Source organism: Petromyzon marinus, chromosome 9 (genome assembly GCF_048934315.1).
Source record: "Petromyzon marinus isolate PM22_M1 ecotype Great Lakes invasive population chromosome 9, UKy_Petmar_22M1.pri1.0, whole genome shotgun sequence".
Taxonomy (NCBI): Eukaryota; Metazoa; Chordata; class Hyperoartia; order Petromyzontiformes; family Petromyzontidae; genus Petromyzon; species Petromyzon marinus.
This window is the reverse complement of record NC_133675.1, coordinates 14,933,127-14,948,695: the sequence shown is the minus strand read 5'-3', so window position 1 is coordinate 14,948,695 and position 15,569 is coordinate 14,933,127. Positions and strand designations below refer to the sequence as shown.

The 15,569-nt window shown below is 41.2% G+C and overlaps 1 protein-coding gene across 22 annotated transcripts in view; it reads left to right on the top strand.

The window, feature by feature from the left end:
* PROM1 (prominin 1) overlaps nucleotides 1–14,811 on the top strand; it is a 61,366-nt gene extending 46,555 nt beyond the window's left edge. For 2 of the 22 annotated variants that reach the window (XM_032950327.2, XM_076065928.1), the window contains exons 19-28: nucleotides 688–705; nucleotides 1,160–1,213; nucleotides 1,529–1,609; nucleotides 1,993–2,061; nucleotides 2,762–2,851; nucleotides 3,270–3,385; nucleotides 5,219–5,242; nucleotides 6,084–6,152; nucleotides 6,584–6,678; nucleotides 11,368–14,811. In XM_032950327.2, the coding sequence (XP_032806218.2) occupies nucleotides 688–705; nucleotides 1,160–1,213; nucleotides 1,529–1,609; nucleotides 1,993–2,061; nucleotides 2,762–2,851; nucleotides 3,270–3,385; nucleotides 5,219–5,242; nucleotides 6,084–6,152; nucleotides 6,584–6,665 (603 nt within the window). In that variant the 3' untranslated portion in view covers nucleotides 6,666–6,678; nucleotides 11,368–14,811. The other 20 variants (XM_032950325.2, XM_032950328.2, XM_032950333.2 and 17 more) reach the window with 20 other exon arrangements.
* Nucleotides 14,812–15,569: the final 758 nt, after the last annotated feature.

The window sequence follows — 15,569 nt, the reverse complement described above, 5'->3', positions numbered from 1 at the left end:
CACAGTCGTTGACATTTAAAAATGTAGGCGTGAATTGTTTGCTTATTAATGATAACAGTTTAATGTTTAAAGATGTTTCTTATTGTTGTGTTTTGAACATGAGCGTGTGTTCCGATTTGACACTGTGACTCCAAGGTAAATATTTAAAGAGTAAGTGCTTTGATGTTTATATTTAAAGTGATTGGTGGTGGTCTACTGGGTACAATCGTGGGGCTTCCCTTGCCCAAAACTGGGGTTATCTTGCAGATGACAGTGTTGTTAATATTTCCTACAAATACAATTGGGTGTTTTGCCTCCATCACAGCGTATTTGGCCTGTGGCTGAGGTTATCTTGACCTGTACAGTTTCCAGTCTGGGTAAGGGCAGCCGCGTGTTGTGTATACCTTCCAGTCGCAGTTTGTATCGGTGTATTTTTTGTTCTGTGTGTATTTGGTTTATATTTTCTATTTTTTGTGTTTATTTAAACATTCGTCAATTTTCACTTTTGTATGAATTCTTATAAACATTTTTTGTCTTCATATTTCCTTCATTTTAATTCCCCCCCCCCCTTTCAAATGCTTCTTCTGATTATTTTTTCACCTATCTTATATATTTTTTTACAAGGAATGTAAATTAATGACAGTGCCCACTTTCTGACTTGTACTTTTCTCCATTCATGCTGCGCTCTCATCCAATACACTAAATAAGAAATATACTGGAGCAAGGGTAAGAGAACCTTTATTTTTCTATCAGCCTTACTCCGTCTCCTTGTCTTTTAATGGAAATGTTACCATCTCTCTCTCTCTGAATCACAATCACTTCCGTTTGGTGTCCTGTACTGTGAAGGGGAAGACTCGAAGTGCAAGTTGATGAATGTTCACACTTGTAGCTCTCCGAAGCCTTTCCGGCTCGCAGCGCTCGATGTTTCCCTCCACGTGCCGGGGAGCTTCTGAATGAACCAGCACGTGGAAAAAACCGTCGGTCTTCGAAAAAATATTATGTGGCGCAGCCCGAACGCACACCGGAGAGCCGTATGGCAGAAAACTTAAGCAGTAACGTTCATACTCGTGCTGTTGATGTACCCTTTAACATGGTGTTGTACATAATAAAATATATATTTAATTGATTGTTGTTGACTAATTCCGAAATGAGCGCTTAACATTTCTGTTGTTGTTTTCAGAGTACTTTGAACAAGAGTTTGAACTCTCTTCAGAGGACATCCCTTGCTCTGCAGGTTGGGACTTGTGATCACATTCACACTGAATAGCTACTCCAGTGAAATGAGACTAATTCACGTAGAATATTTTACTTGAGTTTGATCACGGACACAAATTGATCCAGATCATGAAATAATGTCTGTTGATGGTTATTGTTGATTGGAATTTGCGTACCAACGTCACTTTACATTTAATAATAAACATCACACGTGTGTGCGGGACCCACGTGGACACACGCGTGCTTGTGACATGCTTATCCACACGTGCACTTAACGCACTTGCAAAAGAGACAAAAACATGTGTTAAATGTTTTGTGTGTGTGTGAATTCTAGAGTGAGATTACCGAAGTCATTGACAAATTGGACACTGCCCAGAGTCTCATCAATAACAATGCCTCACAGGTTATCATTGGGGTAAGTTGTTATGTTTGTGTTACTGTATTGTCTATTTTCCTTCACTGTGGAATAAAATGCCATGTGTATCACATAATTTGTAATGCAGAATGTTGAAATAAAAGTTTCCTTCGAGAAAATGTGTTTAGGAAATATTCGTCAATTCAGTCAGTCAATTTTGGGTGAGGGCCATTGAGTAAGGAATTTCTCTTTCAATGGCTTCAGTTTTGTAAGAATGATTTGTGTTGTACAGCCAAGTAATTTGAGTTGCATGCCTCGTGGATGCCTTGGTAACAAATGAGACCTTTACGAACGAACATTTTTAGGGAAAACACCTTGCAGAAAATGTACATCGACCTTTTTCAGCAATTGTAACACATTGCAATATTTGCCTTTTTTTTAAGGAAACGAAGACCTATATGAAGACTATAATAGGATACTTTGAGAGTTACGTTACTTGGACAAAGTTTTCCGTGAGTACATGAAAGCTGCACAATTTATACAATGCACGCCTCTTAGTAGCCTACTGACTTATTACGTGCATTCTTAACCACAATCCACCGTGAAACTGGGAACATTTTAAGTAGGTGCAACACTGCATGTTTACCACTCAAATTGAAAGCTGGAGTACGGTGTAATCGAAGTGGATTGGATTGCAACTTAAGTTCATTGAAAGGTGTGGCACAGATACCCACGTTTGCATGCCAGCGCTGTCTTTAGGTTCTATTGTAAACGTACATGTTCAGCCCATTTGTATTGGATGTCCTGCAGTTGACACCTTCACCGTTTTGCCAGGGAATTCTCGAGTTTTCCACGGACCTGTGAGGGACCAGGTAGTGGCTTTCTAGCCAGTGTCGCTCGCTTGTTAGAAGCCGCTCCTCGAACTGTTTGGGCAGGGGTGACAGCGCCCCAGACCTGTGCTGTTGAGCCCGAATACTACCCGCAGGTCAATGTTGCACAAATTCGCGTCTGGTTTTTCTTGTCTCTTCCACCGATACAACAACTGGTGCCATTCAATACTCAGGCCCTTAAACACGTTTCAAAAAGGCGTGTTATAAATAATTGCTTTGGCAACACCTGTACCAAATGTGAGTTAGTTGATTGTGGGGAGCTGCAAGACCACTCGGACGGATATCAATTTGTGTGTCTGCTAAGTTCCACTCTTTTGTGCAGATTTCCAACAAGGTGGCCACCTGCAAACCGGTCTCGAATCTGGTCGACTCTGTGGACATCATTGCGTGCAGCTACGTGATGGACTCGCTGGTGAGAGACGCCACTGAGTTGTGTACCAGAGAGTAGCATTTGGCACAAGGGTCCTGCATTGGGACATTTTCTAAATGAAAAATAATTAGACATTTTGGAGGAAACTAGATTATTTTCTGTGGTTAGCGCACTGCGCTATGAACCCGGTAACCCAAGTTCCATTCCCGCTTACAGCCAATATCGGTGACGATTATCTGAACTGGTCCCGGGCCTCGCGTTGGTCAACTCAGCCTTAAATGCATGCCTGCTGTGGTGTGTAAACATCAGCACTGGGAAGACAAAGGTGGCCCAGCGAGGCATAGTGTTGGCCACCCACCCCCCTCGTGTGCCATGCCAGCCTTAATAGGGGCTCGCAAATAGCACTTGCCCCGACAGCCCGTTAAAGGCTACTGTATTTGTCTCGTCTCTTTTTTTTCAGAACGCGTTTTGGTTTGGCCTCGGTTGGGCGACTGTGTTTTTAATTCCGAGCATCATTTTTGCCGTGAAGCTGGCAAAATACTACCGGCGCATGGACACCGAGGACGTGTACGATGAGTGAGTGCCGTGTGAAATCTGCTTTGCCGTGTACGTCCAAATGCTCGTCGCACGCGACCAAAAAAAGTCGTGAAACCACGGCCACATGAAGAGCGAGGCAAAACGGGCACTTGTCGATGTTAGTGAGTGGCTTATCCTCGCTGCGTGGCCCAGGTAGTTTTATAACTGTATACATTGTGAGAACAGTGATGCTGCAACAGATGCTTAATGCAGTGGAATGTACCTTTTGCCCGTCTATATAAATGATTTACATCCTGTATAGATGGGTGCTGCTTAGTGACTAACTGTGCTTTTGTTGCCTCAGTAATTTTACTAAGTAATGGACACTTGAAGCTAAAGACGAAAATGGTATTCGGACAATAGACTGACAGTCCGATATCTCGTCATCGGCTTCACCTTAATAATGATTAAACCAATGTGTGTACATACCTCAACACCCGCATAGGGCAATGAGACGTTTACCTAGGTTTCAATTCCTTCCACTGCGTGTTACTTACCCTTTCAAAGCGATTGAGGTTTCCCTGTTTTGTTATTACTGTGGTGTGCACGGTGCGTTTGTGTTTTGGTTTTGTTCCTCTTGCCGGTGACTCTTAAATGTGAATCTAAAATCTTCTTAGAATCGAGAAGCATCAGCTTAAAATGGTCTCATCAAGGGGTCCATGTAGATTTAAACAATGTACCGTACGTTAATTTCTCAGTGATTGGGCGAGGTGTTTTAAGGGGCATTAATACAGGGGCTTGGTCTACACACGGCACAGCTGACAGAGTAGATGTAAGCGTTGAAGGCAGGAAATGTCAACGTTAACTCCATCCACAGGAGTAGACACAAACACTGATTCCCTGCGGTTGGCCTGGAACCCTGCTGCTTGTCCACTTGTCGTGTGATCTCATGCCTGCCCTGTCTCTCTTTTTTCGCCTTTTGCAGTTCATCAGTCTCGGGGATCTGGCATTTTACCTTCTGATAACCATTCCTACTTTTTAAGTCGTGTTATTTTTTGGTTTGTTCCACTTTGGAATATTTGCCTCTTCTTTTTTTTTGTAAAATTCTGCATGCCTTTCTCATCGCAACTGCACACTTTTGTTTGTTAGCAAATGTAAAATTGTTGTGAGCCTCTTTTCTCAGTTTATCATCCACGCTAATAACGCCACTCTACTTCTCTTCCATTCAGTATGCGATGTGATAATACACATGCAGCGCATAGAAGTTCACATTGTTTACGGTTTAGCTTTTGGAGTTTTACCACATTACGAATTTAAATGCTGTCGGGTTTTTTTTCTATGAATACTCAGGCCATTTTCTAGTGAAATGAATCTACAAGTATTTAATTAATACGAGATACTGCATTTGTTTCTTATGTAATACAGAGACTATTGAGCTGTGTTAAGTGGTTTAAGCGGTGCTATAGTGAAGCACTCGACTCACTATGAGAAGGGTGCAATGAGTTCTAATGTCAGTTGGGGGGTCGACTCAGCCTACCGTCCCCTCCAGGGTTGAGACATTGACGTGGTAGTTTCGTAGTAAGTTAAGAGTGTTCATCACATGGCCCGTTTCTCGTCGTTTGAATGTGGAATTTCCATTTCTGGCTCAACAGGAGCCAGTAGAGATGAGTGGCAGTCCCATTATTATAATTGGTACTAATATGGGGGGATTATAACAAAGTAATGTTGGATTCTATAAGAGTCCCATGTGATGGGGAATAAATACCCTTGCAACAAATTAATTAATGTCATTGGTTTTTATGTTCTTATTTTTCAGTGGTATAGACTGAACAATGCACATTCTCACAGTGTTAAAAGATAAAAAGTAATCATTAATTGCCTTATTTTTTGTAGAGATGAACACATACCTATGACCAAGTAAGATGTTTTCTTCTTCAGTTGAATTTTTGTAAACTTATTTTTACAATTGTCACACATCAAAAATAATAATTTACCATTAAGTATAACCACTCTTTTGTACAAGTAATATGTGAAAAATACGAATACATTGTACTACAGTAATTGATTATTAAAATTATTATATATAGAGTCATTATACTGGACATACAATGTAGATTGCCATTTTATAATTCAATTCAAATATTTTCACACCACATGAATATGTACAGTAACACAGCTGTGATTTGATCCATATAATATAATGATAGCTTCCATGGCTTTTTTCATCTTCTAAAATATGTTTTTTTAAGTGTTTTTTGTTTCAGCAGACTTGTAACTAAAAGTCACGCGTTCATGGCGAAGTCTTAATTTATCCTGCCAGTGCAAACAGTAACCAGGGCTGTGAAGGATCTGCCACTGGCAAGTGCTTTCCACAAAAAAATCTTCAATCAATTGCTGCATGTCATCAAATCTGCTATCCTTCATTGTCGAGGCTAAATTCTAAGACGGCATATGCCTGATGCCCTTAAGACATTCGACAGTTTCAAGTTTGTTAAAGAAAAGGCCTCCCAGCATGGAGCCGATAGCAGTAACGTCGTCAGGCCAATGCCTCTGCCCCCTAAATCGGGGCCAATGCAATTGCCAATCTAAAGCCTCTAACCCAAACGCATTGGCTCTTGGGCTTGAAACAGCTCCGACTAAGCCTATGAATGCTGTGGCCTTGAGTGCATAGTCTGCATTAAATACAGAATTTTACACGTAATAAAGTTTTGCATATTTATTTAAACAATTTACGAATCTTGCCAATGTTTTGTTTCAGTATGGATTTTGGTAGTAATGGTTATCAGACAAGACAGTCCCATGGCATTGACAATCCTGTTGCAAAAAGGTAAACGGAAAGACTTAAAATATGGGTATTAAACTCACATGGCTGTTCCATTAATTCCCTCATCCACCCTTTTATTAACGCACGTTAACAATGAGCATGCCGGACAGTGTCCATCTCCTAACTTGTAGCGCTGTTCATTGGGATGCATGCGTTAGTTCATTGGCAGGTAATGACCAGTACGTGAACATTTATATAACATTTCATAGCGAGTAAGCGGGTTTAAAACGCGTTTTTGTTGCATACCATTTCCTGTTGTTAGCTTAACAACCCAAGGAGCATAAGCAGTACAATCGCAAAAGAGCACCTTGACATATGCGTAGAATATTTGATTTCGAAACAGACAACATGTGCGACTGATAAACGTGTTGCGTGTGGAACTGAGCCTCCGTTATGCGTCCACGCTTGTCCGCTATGCACAACGAACCTGCAAGCCCCTACTCTGGGGAGAGCTGGGAGCGTTGTCCCCGAACCTTGACCCCTCCCAGGCAAGCCGAGTGGGGAGAGCAACCCTAAGATAACCAGGGTAGTAAGTACCAACCCCGCCGCTCAATCCCAATACCCTAACCGTACTAACTAGCCAACGCATGGTGCATACTAACAATGCTCTAATACGGATTTCATAGCATCAGCATGCGGACTGTGTGTGTTTGCGCAAGTGCTTGCCCTCGTTTGCAATGTGGTCTTTTTCCACACGTGTTATTCAGGAAACTCTACCGAACCGCATGCTTGCACACCTAGTGAATGCTGTTTGGCAAGCCGGCTGCTTGGTATTTCTTGCACCGATGTGCTTATTGGATGCAGCCTTTGATTGGGCTCGGAGCATGGTTTAAACATCCGTACGAGAAGGTGGAGTCGTTTAGTTTTGCTCCTCCATAACAAACCCATCGATACTTCATCCTTATCGGGGAAGCGATATATGAATCCCTTGTACGCAGTGCGGTTTATGTGGATTCTGTGAATGTTGATGTTGAGTAGAGTGAGACTCTCTAAACACCATGGCAGCAATCTGTCCAGGATTGAGTTACACTCAACTGGCCTTGGTGTCACTTTTGTTTACACATCTCTACTCCCAAGTTGTGCTTTGTAGGATTGTTGATTCCCGGTTAGCACACTCTTGCCTCTGTTACCTTTGGTATATATTATGGCATGTTTATTTTAATTACTGTGTTTCAATTACACACACACACAACAGTTGAGACTGCTAGGAATGGCTTTAGCATTCATTACATCCAGGTTTTCCCTACATGTTTAGTTTAAAGGTGGTGGATTAACTAAAATAGAGTGCACATTTAAAATATATTTCCAGCGGGAGAGTGGTAATATAGTAGTGGTCATCGCCATAGAGCTATGAATACGGCCACTTGGGTTAAATTATTGGCCACGGTTTACATCAGTGATGAGTGATATATATCCTGGGCAACCCCCATCGCCAACTCCCAACGGATCAGCATGTTTAAGTACGTCAAGAAACCACTGAGACGGATACGGTGTGTGGCGTGGCCTTTGTCCGGCAGTGGATTGACAGGAGCCTGTAAAACCGTGCTTACATCAAAAAGTACAGTGAGGGAAAAAGTATTTGATCCCCTGATGATTTTGTACGTTTGCCCACTGACAAAGAAATGATCAGTCTATAATTTTAATGGTAGGTTTATTTGAACAGTGAGAGAAAGAATAACAACAAAAAAGTCCAGAAAAACGCATGCCAAAAATGTTATAAATTGATTTGCATTTTAATGAGGGAAATAAGTATTTGACCCCTCTGCAAAACATGACTTAGTACTTGGTGGCAAAACCCTTGTTGGCAATCACAGAGGTCAGACGTTTCTTGTAGTTGGCCACCAGGTTTGCATGCATCTCAGGAGGGATTTTGTCCCACTCCTCTTTGCAGATCTTCTCCAAGTCATTAAGGTTTCGAGGCTGACGTTTGGCAACTCGAACCTTCAGCTCCCTCCACAGATTTTCTATGGGATTAAGGTCTGGAGACTGGCTAGCCACTCCAGGACCTTAATGTTCTTCTTCTTGAGCCACTCCTTTGTTGCCTTGGCCGTGTGTTTTGGGTCATTGTCATGCTGGAATACCCATCCACGACCCATTTTCAATGCCCTGGCTGAGGGAAGGAGGTTCTCACCAAAGATTTGACGGTACATGGCCCCGTCCATTGTCCCTTTGATGCGGTGAGGTTGTCCTGTCCCTTTAGCAGAAAACACCCCTAAAGCATAATGTTTCCACCTCCATGTTTGACGGTGGGGATGGTGTTCTTGGGGTCATAGGCAGCATTCCTCCTCCTCCAAACACGGCGAGTTGAGTTGATGCCAAAGAGCTCCATTTTGGCCTCATCTGACGACAACGCTTTCACCCAGTTGTCCTCTGAATCATTCAGGTGTTCATTGGCAAACTTCAGACGGGCATGTATATGTGCTTTCTTGAGCAGGGGGACCTTGCGGGCGCTGTAGGATTTCAGTCCTTCACGGCGTAGTGTGTTATCAATTGTTTTTCTTGGTGACTATGGTCCCAGCTGCCTTGAGATCATTGACAAGATCGTCCCGTATAGTTCTGGGATGATTCCTCACCGTTCTCATAATCATTGCAACTCCACGAGGTGAGATCTTGCATGGAGCCCCAGGCCGAGGGAGATTGACAAATCTTTTGTGTTTCTTCCATTTGCGAATAATCGCACAAACTGTTGTCACCTTCTCACCAAGCTGCTTGGCAATGGTCTTGTAGCCCATTCTAGCCTTGTGTAGATCTACAATCTTGTCCCTGACATCCTTGGAGAGCTCTTTGGTCTTGGCCATGGTGGAGAGTTTGGAATCTGATTGATTTATTGCTTCTGTGGACAGGTGTCTTTTATATAGGTAACAAGCTGAAATTATGAGCACTCCCTTAACGAGTGTGCTCCTAATCTCAGCTCGTTACCTGTATAAAAGACACCTGGGAGCCAGAAGTCTTTCTGATGGAGAGGGGGTCAAATACTTATTTCCCTCATTAAAATGCAAATCAATTTATAACATTTTTGACATGCGTTTTTCTGGATTTTTTTGTTGTTATTCTGTCTCTCACTGTTCAAATAAACCTACCATTAAATTATAGACTGATAATTTCTTTGTCAGTGGGCAAACGTACAAAATCAGCAGGGGATCAAATACTTTTTTCCCTCACTCTAGTAGGATGCATCGCCTTTGGACATTCTTTGCATATTGGGTAATTTCACTGCAGAATTAAACCTTTCTCCGCAGCACATGCACATGTGTGTGGTGTGCCTCCTCTTGCTCCAAGTTAGTCCCTGCTAATTTGTATCCCTTTATCTCTCAGTCTCTGCCCCCCCCTCTATTTAAGGCTTCGGCACAGAGACACTGTTTCACTGTGTCCCATATGTGTGTCTCTCTCTATATGTCTCTGTGCTAACTCTCTCTGCTTAGATGTCTATATATGTGTCTGCGATCTGTACTCTATCACTCTCTTAAATTTAGCAATCCTTAGAGGAACGTAATCAGCCAGGTAGAGTGTTGACTGTTATGTTGGCCTGCTATCTACACTGTATTGTATTATATTCCTCTCTGTGTCTCTGCTTCTTCTCTCTCTACTTATATGTCTGTTTTTGTATCTCCGTATATAGGTTCTTATCTCTCTCTCAATTTTTCACACTTAACTTATAATTTAGCAATCTTTCAAATAACGTAATCAACCAGACCATGCGTTAATTGTGTTTTGACCGACCCTCTGTGTTGCATTATATTGTTTCCAAATTTTACTAAATCGTGTTCGATTTGATGTGCTTCTCCATCTCTCTTTGTCTCCCCTACATGCTAAGGCCTCGGCACAGAGACCCTATCTCTCTGTGCTCCATACGTGTGTCTCTCTTTGTGTCACTGTGTTAACTCCCTCTACTTAGGTGTCTATATATATCTGCGGTTCTGTGTTTCCTCTCTTAAATTTAGCTCTTCTGTGCCTGATGATTGCTTGCATTGCAATCGAAACGTCGTATGCTATTATGTAATTGTATTATTATTTCTTATTTCTACGTGACTTTACCAGAAAAAAACCAAAGAGTAAAAAAAATCCCCTTCTGTTTTCAACGAAACTGGCTTGTTAGGCCCAAGGAAAATCCATTTGTCTCCATGTGTGTGCTTCTCGATCGTGTTGTTGTTTAAACGTTGTCCTTGTTTTTTCATGCGCTTTAAATCATGTGCTTGTGCTGCTCGGTGTAGGCACAGAGCACTATTCATGTTTAGTCAATCACATCACCATCTGTACTAATCTCAAATGTGTTCATTGTTTTTCCTTGTGTCAACAGATACAACATTAAAAAAAATTGAGAGTCATGTGGTATTAATATGTCACTCTTTGGGGATTTTTTGTACTTTTATATGTTTGACCTCGATTAATAATTTTGCCCAAGTAGAGCACTGATCCAGTGTCATGTAGTTTTTTATTGTTGTTTAGCAAGTGCTGTTGTAACTTCTACATTGACTGCTGTGGAGTGCATTATTTAATATACCACAGTATGATGGCTCTATTGATTTTGGTGTAACCCACTTAATATCGGACATTACAAAAAGGGGCTGCTGCTTTAACAGGCTTCTTCGTGACTTAAATGCCACTGATTTTCAGTCTTGAGAATATTAACTGGGTTGCACAAAAATTTACATGTTGGCTATCATTTAGCTGCTTGTTCATTTTCCATCGATGGACACCCATAATGCAATGCGCATTGATGGACACGCCGCCACCTTTGCAGGCAGGAAATGCACAGTCCTGGCTGGGCGAGTAACATGTGAGAGGTCATGAAACACGTGTTGGGGATTGTGTTGGGGTTAGGGTAGAAAAATCGTGGCGCATATTGCTACAATGGGTCATTGCACGCACGGCGGAGCTTTGCTCCCAGTCTTACTGTGCCTTACTGTGCATACGCATATACACACATGATGGCAATTGTGTTGTTTTTTTATATTCCATCTGAATGTTGCTTCGCCAAATCATTTGTAATGACCTTATTTTGATTTTTGTTTTGTTTGTTTGTTTGCATGCCACTTTTAGTGGATTTGATTGACCAGCCAATAGTGTAAGTGTGTTTGTGTGCACATGATGGGGTGGGGGTGTGGTAAATTGGGTACACAATTATATTGCGCACCGTATACAATTAACAACCGTGCAAATAAGCATTACCACACTTTTTAAATATACGCGGTACAAATGCACTCTTGTCTTTGTTTAGGTAACGGGATGAAGATGGCAGTGAGGAAATCTGTTCGTTCTGTCGGTGGTGTGGAATCGCGACGAGAATTCGACATGTTCTGGAAAACTAAACTCTCCACTGTGCTGCAGTGTGCCTGTGGAGCTATTTTAATTGCTTTATCATTGGCTGTATTTTTTACATGTAACTTGTTTTCTTTACCCAAGAATGTCAACCCTTTAGCAGTAAAGTAAGCCTTTTTTAAACTGGCGGTATAATTAAATTTTGATTTAAAGCTTTCGTGACTGCAGGGATTCATATTCTTGGTTCTTTTGGTAAAGTCACGTAGAAGGGAAACAATAAAATAATCAAATATATTTAAATAATAAGAATATATTTTTATTATTTTATTGTTTCCCTTCTATGTGACTTTACCGAAAGAACCAAGAATATATTTATATATATTTTATTATTTTATTGTTTCTCTTATTTTATTGTTTCCCTTCTATGTGACTTTACCGAAAGAACCAAGAATATGGCGGTATAGTTGTCGAGTGTAAAATAAATACAGCTATGCTTAAGCTCTCTAGCGCAAGCTTACCCAATAAATAACGTTCTTTTCCGCACGTCAAATGTTCCTCTTTCCTGGAGTTTTGTTACATTGATTTGGTTTGTTTTGTTGGGTCTGTGGGAGCGCCAACACTGCAGCCACATCGCGTTCAAGAAGGTATGAAAGCAGTAAACAATTTATGTACATTAAAAGGCAATAACATAGATGACATAGTTGTATTACAAGTACTGCTATGACTTGTTCCTACGTTCTTTGATGCTTACCTTGTTTTTAAGTCCTGCAAGTCGCTTGCCATGTAACCAATATTTGGCAGACGCTGTATAAGCTTGTCTTGCACTAGATATATTGAATGTGTAGCATGTATATTTTTGTATTATAACAACACCATACACCTTACATTTGTACAGTAACTCACACAGTCGTAGTTTTATATTTTATTGATTAAATAAGTTTTATATTTTATTGATTAAATAACATTGCTAGGTTTATTATATAAGGAAAAGATGGCAGCTTTCACCACCCATCTTCATCCTTAAGAGTCTGCAGTCTAATTGCCTTGGGGCAAATTGAAAACTAATTTCTTTAGAACTGTTTTTTGTGTTTAGTTTGTTGTCCTTCCCCCGCACCTCAGATTATCACGGTTGTCTACATACGGTGCGAAAGAAGTTCAACATACACACGTATATATACATCCACTTGCAGCACATCGTGGCATCTCCACAAGTGTACATTGGGCTTTCATTTGTTATGCACTCTCTTTTTTTGGTTTAAAAAAATTAACTGTGGTTCAGCCGATTTAATCACCCTGACAGCACATGCCGAGGCCAGTGTAGTAACTGCCGACTGCCCGCCATGCACAACAATCTAAGGTTGTGCTTGCCAATACAACTTGAACACTCTCTAAGTGCGATTCGGATTTTAAATGATTTCATTTGGAGCCCTCGTCGTTTACATGATGTTTAGCGAAGTCCTGAGTCCAATCCCTCTGTCGCTTGCTATGGACATGTTCCGCGTAGAAAAAGTCTGCTGTGGAACAACACTCAACAGTAGGCAAAGATAAATAATATTTGTTCAACGACTTCTTAGACGAATTAGTTTATATATTTGAGTTGTTTTATTTTCATGTATGCTAAAATTATGTTTTCATTTTCGTTTCAAACATTAACTTTCATTTTATTGGCGATTAACGATTTTATTAAGGTTGGTTTTCCTGTGTGCGAGTGGAGGAAGGATACACCTAGAGTGCAGATGATGTAGTTCTTATTTATTTTACTAGAATATATAAATAGAAAGGTATTTGTCATGACTACTACTACGAAAATGTATGTTGATTGTTGGTATACAAAGTTCAAGTGATGGTCGTGGAAATTTTCTATCACGGTTTAACATTCGTAAAGTGCACCATTAATGAACAATTTATATTTCAAGTTGTATACAAGTACTGTCATATGAACATAGGCAACGACATCGTATAATGTCTGTGCACCATAGCGAATTACCACGATTAACCGTACACAGCCACTTAAAGAGAGCGAAAACTGTGGATTTAAATTGCGTACATGTATACACATAGCATCAGAGCGCGAGTTTTTAAGTTTGAAAAAATATAAAAGTTTGAACAAAAATACAAAACCGTTATAACATTTGCATACGCGTGCACATTCATTATAAGAGCGCAGCGTTCTGCCACCAAACGTCGGTGGATTCCACTCGCAAGTTTGACATCGCATGTTACGGCCCCCACGTTATGGCCCCACTTGGCCAGCTTGTTGTGTACCGTTGTGTTCGCTTTTACTTTTAACAGGTCCCTGTAGGGTGGGCTGGTAGGACAAATCTCTGCGCTGTCTATTGCTGATTTTACACCCAACAGCACGAGATTTCACTTCGTTAAAGTATTGAAAGGGGACGGACGGACACATTAATCTATTGCAGGCTGGTACACTCAGTTTACAACTTCGTTCCTACCAGTAAAACGACGAATGTGAAGACCACGTACGTCTAAGAGGGGTGGGCAACTCTCCCACCGTAGGTTGTATTTGTATGAACAAACGGGCAGGGGTTGTCGGTGTTCGCACTTTTGGGAGGTTATTGCCCGTGGAGCAGTCACGGCGCACGATGCCAACCTATCTCGAATCAACCGACCACTGCACAACCCCCACCACAACGGGCTGCTGTCGTGTTCATGGCCTGAAGAAAAGCAGCACATTCGTTTGGCATTTATCTTTCAGAGGTTATAGAGGCACAGGTGCATTTTTGTATTGCTGGCGGAAAATAACGTACGAATGAAACTATATTTTTTAGCTAACTGCGTATGTAATGTGGAATCTTCTGCTTACAAAATTAAGGCGAGGTTGGCGGCGGGGGGTTTGGTCATATGACTGAGACAGTCATGTCTCGGAAATGTAAGCGGTTTTTTTGTCATTCCCGAATTGGCAACTTTGACGAATGCTGCAATAGAAAAACTGACACTGTAAGTGGCAATAGTTTTAACGTTACAGCCTTTGCATACTCTATCTTAGAATATCTTTGTAATATACACCTTTCAAATGTTCCACTGCGTACGCGGGTGTGCTGCATGGCTCTCCGATGTGTTTGCGGATTGTACCACGAGTTATTGGGCGAAATGTCCGACGTTTCGTTCCTAGCTGTGGGAGCTTGTGCAGGAATGATCGCACCGCGTGGTGGGAGAGCTTCGGCATAATTGAGTTAACATTGGAGAGCGATGCAAATGTTCCCGTTTTGTAGAATACCTGATCTGTACTGTCATTTGTAACTCTCCTTTAAAGAACGTACAGTCTGAATTTACAGGCGTTTTACATTAACACGTTGATATGCTACACCCGACGTTCACTTTAAAGACCATGTTTTGTTCTGTCTGCACCCAAGACCCGTTGAATAAATGTGATCATCTCTTACCCATGTGTTCTGTGGTGATTGCCGTGTCTGTGATATCACGTGTCGCAGTCGTGTGTTTAATATGCATTTTTGTAAGATTAAGGGGTTCACAACTGTTCTCAGCTTCGATTTAAAGCTTTCGTGACTGCAAGGATTCATCTTCTTTGGTTCTTTCGGTACAGTCACGTAGAATGAGAATAAAATAATAAATTGATAAAATAATAATATTCTCACGACGTTTCGGCCACAACACAAGCGGCCTTCATCAGGTGAAGGGGACGAGACTGTCTGGAGGACAGCGCTGGAGTGAGAAAGCCACGCTGAGATCACGACCTTTAAGCTGTGTGAGAAGAAACAAGTGCCTTGACAAAGGAATTAGCATATAATTTAGCATTGAAATGGCTGAGTGATTAGCTTGTGACTGGTCACAGAAAAGGTTATGTTAAAGTTAAAGCATACACATCCGCAAAGGCACCCCTTGACAAATGAATTAGCATAGAATTTAGAATTGAAATAGCTAAGTTAAAGTATACACATCCGCAGAGGCACCCCTTGACAAAGGAATTAGCATAGAATTTAGCATTGAAATAGCTGAGTGATTAGCTTGTAACTGGTCACAGAAATAGCTATGTTAAAGTCAGAGCATATACATTCACCGAGGCACCTAGTACACATCAAACAGGAGAATTTAGCATTGAAATAACTAGGCGAATTTAGCATTGAAATAACTGAGTGATTAGCTTGTGACTGGTCACAGAAATGGATATGTTGAAGTCAA